We start from the raw sequence: 22,036 nt of genomic DNA on the forward strand, positions 1-22,036 counted from the left end.
AAAGGTGTATCAGTCAAAAATAGAACAATACATCAGCTAATATGGAAATTATAATCTCAGTTTAACAGTAAATAAGGAATGGACCCACTGTGTGAGCTGTATGTTGTTGTTAGTGACCAAAGAGGTCTGCTGACGATATGATGCAATATGACTGTAACAAAGTGCCAAATGTTTGTGCATGTGTTTTGTGTTGAAGTTTTCTGTGAGTTTCACAGCTTCCTGTGTGTCTGTCTCTGCCTTCTAGCGCTCTTACAAGATGATTATCTCACCACGTGAAAGGGCTTTTACAGAAAGTTAGATCTTCACTATAAACAATGGCTTTGCACACTTTTAGTACCAGATGCAGCGACTAACATGTTTATAAATGGCTCATTAGTACTTCTGCATAAATACAAAGTGTCTTCCTGCATGGGTTCATGTCGCCATTAAGTCAGCAGTGTGATTAAATCAGATGGGGTGCTTTCTGCAGTTATGTTACAATCGACTCTGACTCTCCACCCAGTCCACCCACAGCTTGTATGCATGTGGGCAATTCTTTACAGGTTTCTCCTCCTCTGGTCTGACAGTGGTGTTCAGCAATTGAGTAACATCTGCTTATCAGCAGCATAACCTGTCATTCTTCCTCATTCTATTTTCATTTATGGTCTCTGGAACCTGCGCACCACAGCCCATATGGCTGAGGAGCCCCAGACTCACACCCCCACCTCTGTCCCTGTAGTTATTACGCCCGCCTGTCCCCCTGTGGACTGTTTTCTCTGAATACTGCAGCAACACCGAACTGGCTATAAATCACATTGCATTATCACCGCGCCGTGCTTCGCCTCGCGCTCTGCCCGCCCACCGCGCGCCTCCGATTGGCCGATGAGACTCCTCAGCCGGCCCCTCCGAGCGGGACATCGGTGCAATCGTAAATCCCGCCTCCTTCCTTGGGGCCGGTGATTGGGGGAGAGGGTCTCTCCTTGAGCTGTCAATCATGCGCTTTCTTGTGCGCCTCGCATTCACCGCTGCTCCCTGCGACGCGCTGAGTGCGGAGCGACGAGACGCGCTGCATACCAACAGAGACATACGGGAGCGGGGTAATTAAGCTCAAGTGGCGACTTGCGACTGCTCTGGACGCACAGACCTCGTCTTGTTCTCTGACAAAAAAAAAGAAACACATTTCTGTCAAGACATTGGACAGTTTATTTCCTCTTTTCTTCCCATGCATTTTCCAAAATATTTTCCTTCAAGGCACTGAGAGCCAAACTAAGTGTCTGGGATATTTGTTTTTTTTTTCCTGCTCTGACATTTTTCTGGCTGATAGAATCTACACAGCAGAAGACAAACAGCCCTCTGCGTCTCTGTCTCCGTGGCGGGTCATCAAAAGGAAAAGTCAAGTGGATACCACAGATGTTTTCGTCCAGTCACATGTAGAAGCGTCGGACGGTTGCTGTTGACGTTCATCCAGAGGGTCGTTTTTTAATACACAAATTCCCCGCAACGGCACGATAAAGGAGGAATACCGAGGCGTTTGGCTGCAAAAAAAACAAGCCGAAAATCAATCAGAACTCCATCATGGGCTGCCCCCTCTTGCGGAACGCGTTTGCTGTTCTGATCCTGGTTCTGCTGTCGAAAGGTAAGTTCTTACGCGCTACTTTGGCTGATGTGCTGATGGTTCTGTGCCGCTGCGTCTCTACACATGTATCTTCGCCTTTCATTTTATGAAAACGGTTGTGGAGGTGAATACTAATGCTGAGGAGGGAGTGTGTGTGTGTGTGTGTGTGTGTGTGTGTGTGGGGGGGTCTACCTGCCTGTGAATCACGCGTGTCTGCTGCCACTGCGCTCCAGCTTTCCATTTGCTCATGGATAAAAATGTGGAGAGAGAGAGAGAGAGAGACGTGCTGTGTGTGTGTGTGTGTGTGTGTGTGTGTGTGTGTGTGCGCGTGCGTGAGAGCGCAGCGCAGCGCCAGGTTCATCTCCAAGCCATCCTCGTAAGCAACGAGTGATGAATGTTAAGATGTTTACTATGGAAAAAACAGACTCTCTTCTCCAGTCTTCTGTGAACATTCCTTTACGTGACTTGAATGGCCTGGTATCCCACGCACACGACGCACCACCAGTGAAAAGAGGGGGCGGGGGGGGGGGGGGGGCTGTGGGTGGTGTTGGTGGTGGGGTTAACGTAAGTACGGGTAGAAGCAATGCAGAGAGACTCAGGAGAGAAAGACTGTTTTGTTCTCTCTCTTCAAAACCAAGGTCGAGAGAGACACAGAGAGAGAAACGGAGGAAGATGGACAGGTGGGGGGCTCAGGGGGCTCACACAAATGGACTGGTGAAGTCTACATTTCCCTCTATTATCATTGGCATAAAACATCTTCCCCACAACTCAACACCAGGGACAAACACTCTTAATGCATCTCCTCCTACAGTGTCCCGGTAACTTGCACAACCAGAAGATTCAGATGACATTTTCAACTGCTTCATTATGAATAACACATAGACGCGGTGTTGTTGTTCTGCTGTCTTCCTCAGGGATCACTGACCAAGGGTTATTTAAAATCCTTCTGCATTTTTCATCATCCATTAATACTCCCACCATGCTATGGGATGTCCCATCATATATTAGTTTTGCATGGCATTCTCGCCATGTGCTCTAATTTCCCCCCACACACATACACAAATACACGCACCTGGCTCAATTAGTCCTGCCTTCATCCTGTGGGAAATCAGTATATAAATAAATTACTCTGGCCCTTAATAACAATAATTGATGTGTCAGTGCAATAAGATGTGAGGTTAACAACGTGCAGATGCAGAGGGGCTACAGCCTCCTGCTCCTGAGCTCCTTGTGGGCAGGAGAGCCCAGCTGGTCATGGTTGGCTTGCCACAGCAAGCCCCTTCTCCACACCAGGCAGAGAGCAGACGGGCAGCCCTGCAGGACGTACACAGCACACAAACACAATGTGCTCAGCACCACACAAACCAACCCCACAACCACACTGAGCCTCATTTCAGCTTTCAGCCCTCTGAATTTGTAACCTGTGGATTTTTGCGATGTGAAGGTGTGCCCAATCATGTAAGCTGCTGTTGGGGAGTGATTGGATATTGATGTGAGTTGTGCACATTGCAGCACATGTGAATCAAAGTCATCTCGGAGAGGCATCTCGTCTGCTGCTCTGAGTTGATCCACAACACGTCCGTCTTTTAAGTTGGAAAGCATGCATTTTAAAGGAAGAACATGGCTGTTAAAAGGGCATGATGAATCATGCAGCAGTGAAATAATGGCTCTAAGAGTCTGGCCAGTGTGTTATGTGGTTGCTTAAATGCTTCATCCCCATTGCTTAGCAGATTGTGTGTGAGTTATTATTGCCTGGTTAATGATGAAGAAGATCCCCTGATGACTGTACTGTATTTTATCCACCTGAATATAGTCATTCCTCTTGACAGTTATTATCACTTAATTAGCCATTGTGCATTATGCACAACAAACATTTATTAAGAGAGAGCACCATTTTATCTTTCATACCCTCAGAAACAAATAGTAAAAGGTGCTTCAAAGCTGTATAATGGCATGCCAACCAGGTACAAAACCTTTTTTTTTCTACGCTGCAACACACAATTATGCTAGTCAAAGGTTTCCTACTGGTTTGGCATGTGAAGCCACAAACCACTTCATGGGTGCGATGGCCAGCTTTTCCCTTTTCACATGTATTCTCCCTTTTCTTTCTCTTAAAATATCTAAGAACTGTGACTCTTGACAGGCGGATGACCAAGCAAGTATTCACACTTACATGCAGGAAATATCTTTGCATGTATTTCTGGCACACAAGCTGTCCTCAATAAATGAAAACCTGTTTCATCTCTGAGACGAGACACCGAAGCTTATGGAACATTCAGGCTGAGTGTATCCACACACACACACACACACACACACACACACGCATACACACACGAAAAACAAAACAATTTACCCTGCGCTCAAAGGAATGCTGTCATTGATTTGGTGAAAAAGTGAAGATGAAAAGAAGAGAAGAAAAATTGCTCCTGCTTTTGGGGCTTCATAGGTCACAGCAGAGGGCGTTTAAAGTTACATGTTGAAGGATATTATTTTAGTGTTACATTCAGATAGTGTGTGACTTTAAGAAACAGATTTCTGCCTGACAGATAACCATTGATGCAATTTTTTTCAAGAAATCCCACTTTCACACTTGTCTACACATGTATGTCACTAATGTTTAAATAGTCCAACAGATGGGTCTTCCGACAACATGCACTGCTGTGATGGAGGTTCTGGTTAGAGGAAGTATACGAGGCAGGAACACAGGTTAAAACAGGTGGGGTTGCATTGTAGCTCGCCATCCTTCTTGTTTCAGCAACATATGGAGGCCAAGTGGGGTCAATGCACATTGCACATGTTAGCACGTAGCCACCCTCTTTCATCCCTGCCCCCTCACACACACACACACACACACACACACACACACACACACACACACACACACACACACACACACACACACACACACACACACACACACACACACACACACACACACACACACACACACACACTACTGGATCACCAGTCTTGGCTTGCAGATGAAGTGAAGGGAGATGCCAGCATCAACAGATGCCTTGCGCTCCTATTCTGGAGGGGACTCTGCTTTTTCTCCCTCCCTTTGAAATCCCTGGTTTCTGTGTGCTGTTGTTCTCCATGTTTGGCTTAGAATTGCGCTGACATTTTGGCAGGTTTTATTTATCTGCAAGTGTTGGAGTTAGAGGGCCTGGATGTGGTCTCAAGAGCCTGGGGGACGAGGGTAGGAGGTTTAACCAGCCTGGAGTGGGTCTGTGGTCTGTTTTTCCCTTGGGTTTCACTTTTTTTATTTCTTTTGCTGCTCTGTGGTGGCCTGTGGTGCTATGCATCCAACACCCTCTATTCCTTCTATTCTTCACACATAGTGAAGCTTAAATTGTACCTTAAGAAAATCTAGCCGTGTTTTGACGTAGGACCAGCAGAGACAGGTGCGGTGATGAAAAAATAAATTGATGACGATGGAAACGTCATTTTGACCATGATAACGGCAGAATGGACAAATAAAGCGTGGTATACTGAAGAAGAGTTGTGAGACCTTGAATTTGATATAATCCAGTGTTGTTGGGTGTAGCGAAGTAAGGAAGTGTTGTGAGTCTCAAGGCACCAGCGCATGAGGAAAATATTCAGATTTTCTAATATTAAAGCAGCAGAAATATTTGGAGTCCTTTAAAAGAAAAGTGGTAAACAAACTCGGTGAGAAAACAGAAAATATAAGACAAACAAACCAAAATAAAACAAAATATTAGCTCACATAGGAGTACTATTTAAACTGATATGTGGGGAACATATAGGGAGATGGACAGGAAGTGACATTTCTAAAAGTTTCCCGTCTGTCATAGATCTTTAGGGTTAGCGTAAATGTATCATGAGACAGGGGGACAGAGGCTTATTGTGAATCTTAGTGGTGCCACATTACAAACCAACAAAACTTCTACCTGCCTCAGACCTTTTAAACAAATCTTTATTTACAATTGTCAACAGCCAGAATGGTCTGCAGGTGCCAAGGGGCTGTTTGTCTGTTTCAGACGTTCAGTGAGGTTGTGGCCTAATGATCGGACTGTACAGTGTCAGGTGTATTGTTGTAGTAGATATAAAGATGTAATATAGAAAAAGTATGCCGACACGTCTTGTTGCATATAAAAAAGGTTAACTACAAAAAGTACCGCATCTACAAGTCCTTAGATGATTGGGAGTCCCTCTGTGGTTAAGTATGAGGAATTTGTCGAATACGCCCAGAGGACAGTTTTTATAGGGCAAACAGAGAACATCTGTAAAACGTTTCCCATTCAGATGTTTTCAAGCTAAAGATGACCTCATACAAAGGGGGGAGAGGGAGACTGAGATGCTCCCCTCCCTCTGGGTCCAAACAGAGCAGTCAGGAGACCCCTTGCCTCCCACAACTAGACCTGTCGACCCAGACATCGTAAATATATCGTAAATATATATTAAGATACTTGAAGTGTGAGCACCTACATACTAAAAGCGTATAGAGTATGCCCAGCCTAAGATGATAGGACAGTAAGACAGGGTCTTTTTCTAACTACAAAGGTTGTAAATTAAAGTTGAAATCCGTAAGAATTGAGATAGTTGTTTTGACTGCTGCTTTGGCGTTAAGATGTAACTGCAGGCGAGCCTCATGTCCTGGACGCATAAGAGTGAGCCTGACTTGGAATTCAGCCTTGAAGTTTCCATACAATGCACTTTTACCTGTCAGAAGTTGGAAGTTCCCAATTTCCGAGTAGAAGTCAATGCAGCATAACCTACAGTGACTGTTGACTAACGCAGCGCATTTGCTTTTAGGAGGGGAATGTCGCAACAGGGCAGGCAGATTGGAAATACTCTGCAAGTGGATCATATGATCAATCACCATTGTTTTAACTCGCTCTTTGATAGATCGTAACTTAAAAGACAATTAACTAGATGAATATCTTACGGATTATATCTTTAAGTTTGCTTATTGTACTTTATGTACGTATAAATGTTTGGATCTATTGCACCTGGCTGTGGCAAGTCCATTCCTCTGCCCCAAAGGTAGTGACTCAAATTATACAAGGGGATGGCAGGTGGCAATACTAAAGAGAGCAGAACAGAGAGAAATGTTGAGTTGTGTTCAATATCACGCTCTCACTTTGTGGGTTTTGCAGCATTTCCAATTACAGGCTAGACAGAGATGAATAACCCCTGTGCTGGTGACCCCGTAACCTGCCAGGCTGAAGCTCAACTCTGCATCTCATAGCCTTAGCAGCTATCCGGCCAGAGCGGTGACTGAGGGGTCATAGGTTCAAATCCTTTGAGGATGGTGAGCCACAGTGTTGCTGCGGACGCTAGGCGGGTGCTGCACCACCTCGCTGCCCTTGAGATTTCACCTGTCAGTTTTGATAAACACTTCACTAGGCCAGACATATTGGTTCGGGGGGCTGGCAATTACACATAGTGTCAGTGTCATAAATAATGATTACAGCAAGGCTTGTTTGCAATTATAATTACAGTTATAATATATGGAGTTCAGTGTAATGGAAAGGAACTAGGGCAGCTTTCAGCTCGGGACAGGTAGTTATACTGTGTTTAATTACTGTAGTAATTTGCTTCGTTACAACCTCCCCCAGTCCCAGTTCCAGTGTAAAGACCTGCGACGATCTGGGTGTGAATATGAACATTGGCTGTGTGTTCTCACTTTACGAAATGAAAAAAAAAGTCTATGTTTTATTTAGTGCTGGGGAAGGACCATTCAAGAGGGAGCAGAGTGGCTGTACGAGCACGGATAAGTGGTGGCTCATGTACTCACATCAACCACCACACACGCACACACACACACACACACACACACACGCACACACACAGTGGAATAGCTCCTTTACATGGACCACTGGGAAGATGAATTTCGAAAATTCCCCCTCCAAAGGTGCAAGCAGTAAATCAATGGAAAGCCAATGGACCAAGGCACGAGAGAGATGAGAGGACCTATATATATTTATATATATATATATATATATATATATATATATATATACACTGTATATACATACACACATCATAGTATGGATATTAACAACTCTCATTGATGTCTTTTCAATAGTGTTCATATAGAGAAAATCGAATAAGTCTCAGCACAGTGCAAATTTCTTCCCTTTGGTTGTCAAGGCTTCAGTCCACACTGCAGATTGAGCTATCTGCAGGGAAAAGAGAGAGGCAGAAAAAGAGATGTTTTCTTTTTTGGAGATGTGCAGATGTTGAATACTGGTATAGGGGAGAGAGAGAGAGAGAGAGAGAGAGAGAGAGAGAGAGAGAGAGAGAGAGAGAGAGAGAGAGAGAGAGAGAGAGAGAGAGAGAGAGAGAGAGAGAGAGAGAGAGAGAGAGAGAGAGAGAGAGAGAGAGAGAGAGAGAGCACTGTGTGATTTTTTTTCTCCTTCTCTTCCTTCTAGTCTTTTTTGTGCCAGGGAGTTAGCATCATTGGAAACACAATTCAGATTAGTGCAGGCGGCTTGTCCTAGGGGAGCCGGGAGGGACGAGGGTCCCGCTTCCCTCCCTGTCCTCATTACCAAAAGACAAGAAGCTCGCCGGCAAATCAATGGAAAAGTCTTAGGCACTAATGCAGGCCATGCCTGGTGATGGGACTTAGCTTTTTGTGTGTTTTCTTGTGTCTCAGAGTGTGCATGTGTTTATGTGTGTGATCCTTCCCTTGTGTGGTGTGTGCGTGCGTGTGTGTGTGTGTGTGTGTGTGTGTGTGTGGGGGGGGGGGGGGGCTGGAAGTTTAATCATTTGTGGTACAACAGAAGGCTGGAGAAGAACATTAGTTTCAAACGACTGCTGAATGGCTCGCCATAGGAGTAACCTCAAAACTCCTGGTTAACTGCGCTGATATTTACCACGGGGACGTACGATTGCGTGGAAGCCCTTTAATTACGCAGAGATAACGTCAGATTCATCAGTGAATCCATTTAGTCCAGTACTAACACTGTTGCCATTGTAATTATAATTGCTCAGGGCATTGTTGCCATGACTACTACTACTTCAATAGCCTGCAGTTGTGTACAACTTCTTTACGCTGAAAAACGAAGAGCAGTACCTTGGTGTTTCCTGTCAACAACCCCCTGTAGCGGATCATCAAAATATACCAAACAATCCACCTGTCTCACGGCTCAATCCGTGACACATCTGTTATCGCTGCAGCTGATGCTGTTGTTGTTCTCACATTTGCCTTCATCCCATCCTCACGCCTCTTGTTTTGTTTACACGGGTAAAACTACCGGGCGCAACAAATGCTAAATAATGGTTTCATGTTGTGGATTTTGAGCCCCTCCACCTCCTCTGACATCTCTTAGTGCTGGAGGTGTTGCTGGGTCTGTGCAGAGGGGAAGGCAGGGCAAGAGGGAAGAGAGGGAAATAAATAAAACTGTGGAAAACAGATCAATAAATATTTCAGCAGCTGCTCCCTTCACAGACTTCTCCTGAAGCCATAAGAGGTGGAGAGAGAGACCGGGAGAGGGAGGGATGGATAAAGTGCAAGAAAGGGAGAGAGAACAGGGGTAATTGTGTTCCAGACTCTCATTCACAGTGAGCAAGAGAGATGGAGGGTGAAAGAGAGAGGCAGAGAATGGGGATAATTGTGTCCCAGACTTTAATAGACAGAGAGAGAAGGCATGAGTGAGGGTGGAGAAGCGACACACAGTGTGCTAACGAGCACTACATACCAACATTTTCTTCTATGGAGACAAAAAAAAAATGCATACCAGAGGCTGTGTCCCTGGATGTTGGCAGTACATAATGAATTTCTGATTTTCTGTGGTGTCTAGGGGTGTGACGATACGTGGATCCGGACTGATATTGATTCAATGGTCCAATATCATCGATAAAGTTGAAAAATATCGATACATATCTTTAAGATATGCCTTTATTTAGAAGTTCCAGGGGAGAAAAAAAAGTGTTTTCACTAAAAACTAGTTTGTTTTTCATTTAAATTACTGAAAGAGCTCTGTCATAATATGGTCAAATTATATTTTAGCTGCTTTTTGTCAACTGATATAAACTGATTATGTTAAATGGGCAAATTGATCTAAACTGTATCGTGGTAGACCTTTGGATATCAGCATCTGTATCGTTATCCAAAGAATCTACATTATACCGTATCATGATAAAACATGTGCTTTACACCCCCAGTGGTGTCTGTAAGAATCTCTCTCTCCCTCACTTTGACATTATTCTAATTCCTGTCAGGAGTTAGCGACAGACCGTGTGGGTGTGTAGTTTGTGCAGCATGCAGTTCTAAATGATAATGAGCCGGTCAGCAGCTGAGACGGCTAACGTGTTGCTGCTGCAGGCGTGGCAGTGTCAGTGCCACCATGCTCCAACCATTAGATATGTCCTCAGCGCTGTGAAATTTGCACACACAATATGCACACTTCATGCAGCATTTACAGAGGGGTGTGTATGTATAATACAGGGAGTGAGAAGCAGCGGGAGGGAAAAGACAGAGAGAGCTTATGAGAGTGGACAGGCTAGAGAGATGGAGGAGTTATGAAAAAATGATTGAAGGAGGGCTGCTGGGAGGAAGCAAGGGAAGAGAGACAGATGGTGTGAGGGAGGAAGGGTGGAGGGATTCAAAGACCCGCAACATGCAGCGATCGAGATGGATTGATTTTGCAGGCAGATGATTAGGTGGAATAAAAATCACGGCCGGTTTATCCTGCCAATGAAATCTGTGTTTGGGTGATATTACTGTGAGTGGGAGTAGTAGAATTGTTTCAGGGTCAGTTGTTGTGTGATATTTCAGCATTAAGGAGTCGGCGCTAATGTGCTATGCCACTGGTTAGGGAGTCATTCCAGCAAGGCATGCAGCACACCTCTAATAAGACACTCATGCAGTGCACCCACATCATAATGAGTGGTTTGGAGCTTGTCAAGAATCCACAGTTTACATAAAATATTATATTTAGACACTCTTTCAAATTGCCAGCAATCAAATATTAACATTGCATGTTTTGGTGGAAAACTACATACTGTAATTAGGAAAACAAACTGTGCCGATGCCCAGTAGTAGTCCAAGCTTGGCATAGATATCGCCTTACACTCAGAGCTTATGTTGAAATTTTATAGATGTGCCACAACTGTCCTGTTGTTTAAGTCTGGTACGTGATTCCTGCTCCAGCTGCAAAGGTGCCGATGGGATTTCCTTGTAATAAAGTGTCCATATTCCTGACAGTGAGACTCGGTTAAGCAGAATTTCACCAAGGATTTGGCTGTGACAGTCCATAAATGGACTTACAGAAAATGTTCCAGAGTGTCTTTGATTCCTTTCACCGTGTCCTTTGGGTAACAGGTGTTTAAAATTGCAGCACACATTTTGAAGCAGTAGATCACAGTAGTGTTTTTTTGAACAAAATATATTTGTGATACTCTCTTGCTATTGAGATAATTGGGATGTTAGGTGAGATTTCATCAAACATTTGTTTAGCAATAAGCCATTAATTGGGTTTGGGAGGAGAGGCTGCCGTGTTGTTGTGTTATGATATTTCAGTAATTAGATGTGGGGTTGGATGACGCTAAAAGCCTGTGCAGCTCTTCCCAGTTTTGTGATGCAGTGAGTGAAATTCCATTAGTGCTGCGACCTGCACGGGGGCCGTTGTGAGCACAATATTCAACTCAGATATTATTTAAGACATTCCAAGGATATGGTGTGCTTTTAAATTGTGTTTCATTCAATCTGAGTTTCCTTTATTCATTGAGAGATGCGGGTGAAGAGTGCTCGTCTAATTTGTTGTGTTATATCATTCTCGGGGTTCCAGTGTGATTTCCAAAATCTGCTCAAAAGTTCTTTTTCTTTAGACATTTCAAGGCTGTGGTTCATTTTAAAAACATGTCAGATATTTTTTTTCCCTTTCCTCTTTTGTTGGAGCAGCACTAACTACGGAGGAATTTTGCCAAATTAAACTCATTAAAATGCATAATATAATTCCACAGATTCAAGTCATATTTCCAATTAAAATTACTCATCATTCTGTTCTTGTTGAGCTGCTGTTTACTCCTAGTAGCAGCAGTTATTCCTGTAACGGAGCATACTTAAATGTATCAATGCAAATTATTCCCAGAACATAACCTTCCACACGTGTTCTGGGTTATGTTATGCTTCATATCCTGATCAAATACAGTGCTAAAAAATTTAAGAAAAACTCCCCTTTCAAAATGACTGTGAAATCATTTTGTTACAGCAGCAAAACATCACACTCTCCCCATCAAGGGGGTACTGACTGTATCAATGTGACCTTTATCTGGCCAGTAGACCTCCAATTCCATTAGGAAATAATGAAGGTGTCAGAAAAGGGCAATAAGCTGCTTAATGTTGGGCAACAGTACTCTAATATAACATATTTCTGCTGACAAATCAATATCTATACCTGACAACAACTACTGTATTTTGAGACACAGATAGAGTTATTGGAATTGTTGGCATTGCAGAAACGAATGTATTGATTTAGGTTCCACTCGAGTTGTTTCACTATCCCTTTAAAAACAAAACTTCTCTGATGGACTGGATGAAAAGCAACAAACTGTATTTTAATATTGAAGATCTAGACATGTGGATGATGTGACGGTCAACAGGTTCGTATCTCATATGAAAACGTTTGCCCAAAAATACATATTTTTTACGATGTCTTACGAAATATGATATTCTAGTGAATGCTGTGAACCTGCAACGCGGCTGTCGTTAAGACTCAATAGAGCACTAACAAAGTCGAACCCATCTTCCCACAAACGACTGCCACTCTAACGACGGCCGTTGGGTTAGGGTCAGGGTTGCTGTGAAATGGTGATAAACCTTAAAAAACCAACGTTTCACAAATGGCCTCCTATGACTCCAACGAAGGTCGTTAAGACTCAATAGAGCACTAACGAAGTCCACACCACCTTCCCACCAACGACTGTCACTCTAACGGCAGTTCTTGGCACTTGGAGCACAAAGGGTTCCAGTGACATCATCGGCCTTGTGAGAGGTTAAACACCTGGATCTCCACACCAGTTAGTTGGACCAGTCCCAGCCTGGTTCTGGTCCTGGTCCTGGTCCTGATCCAGTCCCAGCCTGGTCAGATGCGTACATGAACTGATGAAGCCTCTTGGATGAGAGGTGAAACGTCTTCCTACACAAATAACCAAGTCCAGTTGCTTTTGACTGAAATTGCTTTGGGGATAACGATGACCTTGACGAATGAGAACATTCACAGGCTTGCTGTGAAACTGGGTTTGTAAAATATCTCATGAAAAGGTATGCTGAGAAATTTCTATGATGTCTCACGGTGTCTTATGATATCTTGTAATATGATGTTTGTTTACCACTGTAAAACACCGACCAGTATGTCACATGGAATTTCAACAGTAAAAAATGTGGATTCCATAGTGCATTACATTATGTTCTTATGTGTATGAACAGTGAATGAGAACATCCTATGACAATACAATATAAAACACGAAAAGGTTCAAGATGAAAAGATTTGCAAAGCATCAGAATAGACTCAGGCTGATGTCAGGCCAAGACCCACAATATTGAAGATTTAAATCAATGATATTTGAAGCATGGAAGATAAACAACCCAATTTAACACTTGTTATTAAGCGTCATGTTGGCCTATTTATTGTAAATGTCTGCTTTATCAAACCTGCAGTTACCTTTGTTTGTTATTTTGTGTTTGACAGCTGTAATCAGAATTGATCTGTATACTGCAGGGAGGCAGCTAAATCAGACATGACAAATGTGGGGCAGACAGTGCAGGTGTTTTCTCAATCAGGCCGACGTGATTGATCCTCTCTTGAATCCATCATGATCAAGCCTTATTGACGTTGGGCTTCTATTAAGATTTTCCTTGATGGGAGATAGAACAGAAAGATACCACCTGATCGACTACAGTGCGGGAAAAAAGTTTTAGCAAAGAATTGCATTTCATTTCAGCTCCATGGAGCATTTTACAAATCCAGAACATGTTGGATGGACTTCTGCGAGTGCGATTGATTTTCCTTTAATTAGATTTTCTTACTGGACTGGTTTTGTGTGCTGAATTAATCTGAAGAGTTATGGCAGGGAAAGGCTAGCCTTAAGGCTCAATTATTAAAGAAATGACATCATATGTGTAATGGATTGCACTTGATTGAAGCCTGTTTTGCCTCTTAACTATAGAATAGTGCTGAATATGATACTCTACACTTGAGCAAATGTGTTTGATATCATGTTCTGAGTAAGAAACGCTTTCGCCAGTGTCGGTCATTTAATGGCTCATTTATGCTCCCTTCATCACAGCAAGGTTTTTATTCTCAAATATATAGATATCTGTTGTCAGCGTTTTGACAGTGCAGCTTGATGTAGCACAGTGCTTTCCCCCCCCCCTTAAAGCAGGGACTTCTAAATGAGCAGAGACTCTCTTTTATTCAAGTGTGCTGCACAGACTCAACGCTAAGATTGCACAACACAAGTTGTCAAGTCATATAGACGGAATGGCTTTGAAAACTGTCTTTGAAACTGCAACATTTCAATTCAGAGAGCAGCAATTACACTGTCACAACACTGAAGTGGACAGAATTGCATTACAGTAGTGTTGCGTGTATTCTAATGTAAAACCCAGCCAGTTTGTGTTGTATAAGTTATGCTTTGGTGCTCACCCCCAGAGGCCCCCCGGCCATCCGACTGTGCCCACTCACCCATTCTTCCTGCTCTCAGGTCACACTTAAAGACACAAGCGCACAACCCAAGGCCATCCGTTTGCCTTTTCTGGGGCAACTAGGGGCCTACAGGGATATGGACATATGTGATAAAAAGTACTATCAGAGATGTCAACGTTCTGAGTGTACCCTGAATACCTGGGGAACATCACATCTTCTCAACTAACAAAGTATGAAAGGCTGTGCCTCTCCTGCTGTGGTGACCACTGTAAGGCACTCCCTTTGCGGCAGGTTTAATAGGAATGATATGAACAACTTGATTCATGCCATGCTCATTAAAGATGACACCGTCTAACAGTCTGTCATATAAATGGTATATCACAGCAGGTGTTGTTGAATACATGATGCTGAAATGAGTCTAGGGCAGGGCAATGCCGCCGTTATCAAAGTCAAAATAATCTTTTTTCCAATAGCCTTGTCTTTATATGACAATGCATGTAAAATGTTCTATAAATAATCAAATCAACTTCTATGCATCACATCAGAAAAACTGGTTTACCGACACAAAACTTTGCCATTTAATTTGTTTTTTACTAAAGTCGCCTTATTTTTTACAAAGGCATTTTGTTAAATGATATCACAACATGAATATATCGTCAAGGTCAAATCCCACCAAACGTTGAGATAGAGTAATGTTGAGTTAATGCCCAGCCTTACGTCACACACACACACACACACACACACACACACACACACACACACACACACACACACACACACACACACACACACACACACACACACACACACACACACACACACACACACACACACACACACACACACACACACACACACACACACACACACACACGAACTAGCTAACTCATTACAGTTAGGAACTAGCCATACAGATTACACATAAATAAAGGTCACACTTTTAAACTCAAAGATAACGTGTCAAATGTCTCGCTCAGATTTTGATAAAATTCGACACATTTTTGCTAACATCTGGTAACATGTTTGTATTCCTGTGCAAAAGTATGTGAAAACAGGATTGGCATTGGGTGTGGCTAAGGGGGAAAACACTTGCCAACCGTTTTAAAGACATAGATCTGATTGATTTGATTTTACATGTATAAATCATTTCGTACACACTCCCCGCTTTAAAAAAACAACAACATTAACAGCAGTGACTTAATGGATTCTAGGGAACTGCCCTGTTTGAGAGAAGGTTAGGGAGAGTCAGCACCTGTACTGACTCCTGCCTGTGCGTAAGTGGAAGGTGAGAAGAATACTGCATTACAGGAGGTAATTAGCTGGGCTGAAAAGGTTAAGGCCACTCTTGGGAGAAACTGTACTTTGCACAAAGGATGGATGAGCCAGATAGAGTTGGTTGACACAGAAACACACCATATGGAGGGCTGTGTCTGGCAAGGGTTGGTTGTTTTATTTATTAGCTCTGCCAGGTTGATTGCCACATTCATTTCATGCATGTGTTACTCCACCTGTGTCTTCGGTTGAAGCTGCTGATGATTTTAAGTAGTTCTGTAATTGGGGAACACTTGCTTTTTCCTCGAACTGCAGGAACAGGAACTGCAGCAACACCAATGTGGCATTTATTTCAATTACAAGTGATAAATAATATGTTTAATTTGTCCCTGTCGGCTTGAAGCTCCTGATCTTGTGCACACTAGCCTTTTGATCGCATATATTCTCAGATATGTGGGTGGTGTTGTTGAATATAAATTAGCTTTGATATAAGCACAACATCCTTAAAACTAAAGTAAAGGTGACAGAAGTGACTTGTATTAGCATACATCATGTTAGCTTTATTTCTTAAAAGCGTTCCTTACAGTTACAGCGCTCGTCATGGCGTCGATCGACTGTGAGAAACTTGAAGGCGATTTTGTTAGAGTGAAAATAAAAACATCTTAAGACCAAATGTATTAAATATGACAGCCCTCCATTTCCAAAATAAGACACAGAGAATATCTGCGTGTTGGATTTGAGTTGTAAATCCCACTCACATCTGATGTGTCATATGCTTAGATAATCGGGTCTGTGCAAAATCGGACACAGCACTGAGTTGTTTGTAAATTGCAAGCGTCAAACCAAACTGTGAAGTGGTGGAAAGTGAGAGAAGAGGAGTAGAGTGAGGAGTCTGACATTGTTGCCAATCAGCGAGGATCATTTTGGAGTGGAGGAGAAGCTCTCAGGGGCCAAGCTTCCTCTCATATTGAAAATAAGCCCTGGACAAAGAAAATGACCGTCCTCAAGCACCCAGACATGAGTCCTGGTCTAAGATTTGATACATACTTTAAATCTGGACCCAAAATGAGTTGTTTCTCTTTTGCAAGTTCCATAAATAAACTGCAACAAGTTTGTCTGGGGACTGAATCCCCACATGGCCTCTTTCCGTTTCTGCACCTCCACTCAACCCTTGTGTTGTCTCATGGTCCGTCAAGACCCACTGGGGAAACAGCCCTCCCCTCTTTTTCCCCCTCTTATTCTCTCCCCCATATCAAGCAGACAGCCACCACTAAAAGATTCATGCATGCGGACTTTGGGTCATTAAAGAATGATCCACAGCAAAGCTGTTTCTTCACCCTCATAATGAAATCCAATATTCATGAAATGGATTTTCCTCTCTGCTCTCCCACTCACTCTATTCACAGATGTGTGTTTGCTGGTGTATTTAGTCTGTGTTTGCATTGTCTTGTTAGGCTAGCAAGGGTTAATGGTATCCTAAAGGCGCATTTTTCAGGCCACCCAGTTAATTACGCAGGGTTGATGGATGACCTTACTATATATTACCTGTGTAAAGCAATGCAGAGTTAGTACATATATGGGCTCTTCTAAAATTGGGGTCAGGGTAAAGACCAGTTAATCAAAGCTGGCTTTACAGAGCTTCCAGTTAGCGGTAACAAGACCATATGATTAGGTCATTACATGTACATTTTGAAACCTACACTTTACAGATTTTGACATTCAGATAAAACAAAATTATTTTCATACCATACCAATCTATTTCTGATCCCGCTTTTGCATGTGGACATTGTCAAATATGTACAGTTTAAACCACTGTGGACGTGGTGGTTAATCATAAGTAATTCAACTTTTTTAAATAGCGCATTTCATACAAAAAGATGTACTTAAACGTGCTCAAGATAAAAAAGATGGACTGTGCGGTGGAGTAGATGAAACCTAAATCTGATGAAGGAGGAATCATCAATCAGAGGTTGTCTTTCCCCAGAGTCAAAGTTATTGATTTTGGTCCTAGTTAGGGCTGTCAATTAATATTCTCGGTATCCCCCAGTTAGAGCTGGTTAATGTGGCACGGGAATGGGAAGTCTGGGGTCCCCTGCTGGAGCTGCTGCCCCCGCGACCCGACCCTGGATAAGCGGTTGAAGATGAGTGAGTGAGTGAGTGAAAATATATTTTAATTGTAAAAATAATCCAAAACAACACAAAAAACATTTGACTATAAAAAAAATTTTTGATTGTAAAAGAAAAAAAGTTGTCTGTCTGCCAGCGTGTTCTTGTAGATCTGCCTCCTAAACTCTGAACATTCAGCTCCCGTGTGCAAAATTTGGCAAAAATCGGCGAGTGAGCAGGCGTGTGGATGATGTTTCTATCATGCAGCTGGCACAACCGGAAGAAAACAAACATCCGAGGGTGAAGAAGAAGGGTGATTTACAGTAAGACGCCAACAAAAGCGTCCAACTGGAGAGACGACTTCTATTTGCAGTATTTAGTGCCACGGTTGAAATCGTCAGACAACTTCAAGGAACGGCAAGAGTCTTGGTTGTTCATGATCAAATTATGATGCGGCTACGTGACCATTGTGTAATCCGCATCATGTCATGCCACTGCATGTTCTAGAGAGCGAGATAGGGAAAGAGGTCTACAGTGTTTACGGTATAGGAGATCATTCTGTTTATTTAATAATGTGAAGGTATGTTCAGTAGATCTTTTAAAAGATATGTTGAAATGGATATACCTATACCAATTAGTTACAGTATGTCTCCTGATGTACTGGTTTGCCCTCTTGTGGACACAATGCTCAAAAATAGATATTGTATATATTTAAACCTACTGTTTGTGTTTTAAGAGGAATATTCAAATGTCGTAGTCCTATCTAGGTGAGTGTTTTTTCTTGCACCCTCAGCTGTCATGTGATTACCTCCTGATCCTATTTCCAAATGCAATTATGTTTTGAAATGAAACTCAACCCAAACAGACCTCATATTAGGTCTTACTACAAGACTGTTGTAAAGGTTGTCTGCATCAGCCCTCCCACACCAGTAGCTCCAGTTTGTGAAAACAGGTTTGTACACAGTATAATTTGATTTCCTGCATTCGCGAGGATCAAATAAATACACAACATGCCTCAAATGTCAACAGACACAAGTTCCTCCCCACTCACAACACCTGATATCCCCAATTCAGACAACACAATGCAATAACCCTCTTGTAATGCCAAGAGACCCAGGTAGAGAACCTTCCTCTAATCAGACTGTAAAACACACTGGCGCTTGAGTTCTTGTGGATCTAACCACTAGATGGCATTGGCTTAAACATTCAATCACTTTTCCTGCCCTTAGGCTAAGCATTCATAAGCAGAATCTTTAATAAACATGCAAAATTATTTATCAATGTTGCCAATTTCCTGTATTCATGTTCTTCCACACCTGTGCTGGCCTTTATGGATGTCGGTTACCTCTGCCTCAGGCTAGACAGTGGACAGCTCATCAATATTGGTGACAAGAGTTGGGGTGAGACCTTCACCAACTGAGGGGAAAGAGGTTGGAAAAGCTTTACCTTAATTAGATTTAAAATAATTCACTTCTGTAGGTACTGTTAAAGGGCCATGTGCACTCAATTTAATTTGTAGGGTTAGCAGTCATAGTAGCTTTAAAATAAAGGCAAATGAGTGACATTAGTGTTGACACCCCAGGGCAGTGTTGGGGTTTGAATATTCATAAAGGCCTACGAAGGAGTGTTCTGTAATGCAATAAACCAAAGGGAATCGTGTGATGCAAAACAGCCTTCTTTCTATTCTGAATCATAAAATATGTAAAATCTGGAATCTCTGTGATTAAAATTGTGCCAACAAAATACCACTATCATCACTGGCATCAGTAGCAATTTTAATCAAGTCATCCTTTTTTGTCATATCATCAAGACATTATGCCACGTTTGATCCTCACCACCTTCATTATGATAACCACCAACACTGTTATCATCAACACTGATAATCAGCCGAATCTCCTCTCCCTATCTTCTCACTGTTATCTCCGTCTTTATCACTGCTGCTAATTCCCAGCATCACACTTGGCTCTTTGCAGCACAATTGTGTTTTGTTGTCACAGCGAATCCCTGTTTTTTTTTAACCACAATTACATACTCCACTGAAGCAAAGGAGGTAATCCTTTCTCTCACTGTCTTTGATTTGATTTCATTGCACTCATTCTTCAACCCAACACGGCCTAGCTCATCTACACCCCTCCACTCCGCCCATGCACCCTCCTCTGGAGTCTGCAGCCACCTCCAGATTTGGGCATCTGTCCTGACTAAGTTCCCCTACCACACTAATACATATATCTTTATTTCTTTCAGGTTCTCTTTCGACTTCTCTTTCTGTTGCTTTGTGTGTTCCTCTCTCAAACCATCTTTGTCATTCAATTTGCCCCTTATGTACTGGACTTCTGCTGACTGCTGGTACAGTGTGTTGGTACACATTTCTACAGTATGTGTGTGTGTTTTGCCGTCATGCTCATGTTCCCATATATACATTTGTTAACTACGCCTATTTTCAGTGTGAATCTAAATGAATCCAGGATCCTGGACAAAGGGCTGTTGTTAGGAGGGCTGTGGTTTTGCATGCAAACTGGAGTATTCATATATGTGTGTGTGCTCATGGCTGCGTTGACATGTGTATGTGTGTGACGAGAGAAAAGGACAGGTCACGTCTGTGATGCTTGAAGCTTTGAGCACAGAAGGAGGCATGGTTAAAAGGTCAACATAGGGCAAGAGCTCCTCCTATAAAGCATGGGTCACCACAGGAAGTGGAAGCCAGCGCACCAGTGCAGTGCACCCCCCAACCCCTGAGGGGACCTCCATCCACGGGGACAAACACCTTGTTATCCCCTCATCGTTATCTCTGATACTGTCCTCCACACCTATGTTGCTGTCACCGTGCAGGAGAATAAAGTCATCTCACACACACACACACACACACACACACACAAACACACACACACACACACGCACACACGCACACGCACGCACACAGCGAGAGGGAAGGGGAGCGTTTGCCCCATTAACATGTGTTTTCTAATTGGCTCTGAGCACTGACAGACAGCCCAGTGCTGAACAAGAACAAGAGCTTTCTATAAATACAGTGTAACAGGCTTGCCTCGCCCCAACGTGAAGTGTACTGCGAGGAATGCACACCTGCCTTCACACAAAGGCACACACACGATGCACGAGTTAGGCAAACAAGTGAATAAATCAGAGCCTGAATAAATCGGGAGATCTGGATATGTATTTTTTCCCCCTCTTTTCTTTGCCTCATCCGTTCCTGCCTTCTGCTTGATCTTTCAGTCTCATCAGCAAAAGAGAAATTGAATTAAAAAGTGCTTTTGATATCTCTTCCTTGCTGCAGATAAATAAAATGATCAAACTCTGTCAACATGATGACTTCCGCCCCTGTTTCCCCCTCCTCCTTCCATCTCTCCTCCCCCGCCTACTATCCCACCCCTCTCCTCTGATTGGAATCTGGAAACCCATTTGCTGTCTTGCTCTCAGACCCAACTCAGGCCGTGTCAGGTAGTCTGTGCACGTCCCCCTATGTGCTTCTCCCCCCGTTCCCCTCCCGTCTCTGTTCCCTTCCCTTTTTTCTCTCTTATTGCTCTCTCCTTTCGTCTTTATCCCCCCGCCGTCTGCTGCAGGCTCTGTGGAGAATTTGCCCAAATTACCTGTCATACTGGCAGCTACGTGTAAATAAGCCCTGAAAGTGTGTCGCTTTCTCAGTGCCCCCCCCCCTCTACCCCCATCTTGACGCTATCTCGTCTCACTTCAAATCGCCCTTTCCTTTCTTTTCAATCCATCACATATCCCCCCCCCATTTTTTTATTCCCGCCCTTAACCCCAATCTCCCCTTGCTGTTTATTCCTACTTCTCTCTTTCTCCATCTTCGCTCTCTCAGTTTGCCAGCAAAGTCTATGGGATTCTTTCTAGTAGGGAAAAGGAGTTTGCTGCCGACACCGTGGGAGATAAAGCATGCAGAGAAACAGGACATTGGCTACCCGTAATTTAGCCTCAGGGATAAGTGAATTAGAAACTGCAGCCTTAAGTCCACTGTTGTGCCAGCCCCAACAGCTTCAGGTGGCGGGGAGTGATGTATTAATCAATGGACAAAGGGTAGAAGCAGCGTGTATCAATCAATCCAATTTATTTAAAGTTTAAAATCAACATTAGACATGGTCTCAATGCACTTTACAATCAAAAGAACACATAAAAACAGCAATAATAACACAGTTGAACAGTAGATGTACTGGCGTGATGCTTAACATATATGTACTTAATGCAGCAACGCATTCTATTACTCTTTAATTCTGCAGATGTGCACCTACTGTATGTCCCAGGTTTCAGGGTCCAGGGTGGGTGGAGGTGGAGGTGGAGGTGTGCGAGTGAGATTGGGACCAAGCTCTCAGTTCAATTTCGGCTTCAGAAGGTGTAATCATCTCTCACCCAGGGTTTACAGGTGCAAAGACTGTGATTTGGAGGGAGGGAAGCAGAGGCAAAACCTGAAGGATGT

The 22,036-nt window shown here is 43.1% G+C and overlaps 1 protein-coding gene across 1 annotated transcript in view; it reads left to right on the forward strand.

Annotated features, from left to right (window-relative positions):
- The first annotated feature begins 1,163 nt into the window (after positions 1-1,163).
- The window catches only part of iglon5 (IgLON family member 5), a 97,905-nt gene continuing 77,032 nt past the window's right edge, over positions 1,164-22,036 (forward strand). The window contains exon 1 of the mRNA XM_083918715.1: positions 1,164-1,615. Coding sequence (XP_083774841.1) covers positions 1,555-1,615 — 61 coding nt within the window. The 5' untranslated portion in view covers positions 1,164-1,554. The remainder of the gene's footprint in view (positions 1,616-22,036) is intronic.

This window comes from Echiichthys vipera, assembly GCF_963691815.1.
Source record: "Echiichthys vipera genome assembly, chromosome: 8".
NCBI classification, from domain to species: domain Eukaryota; kingdom Metazoa; phylum Chordata; class Actinopteri; order Perciformes; family Trachinidae; genus Echiichthys; species Echiichthys vipera.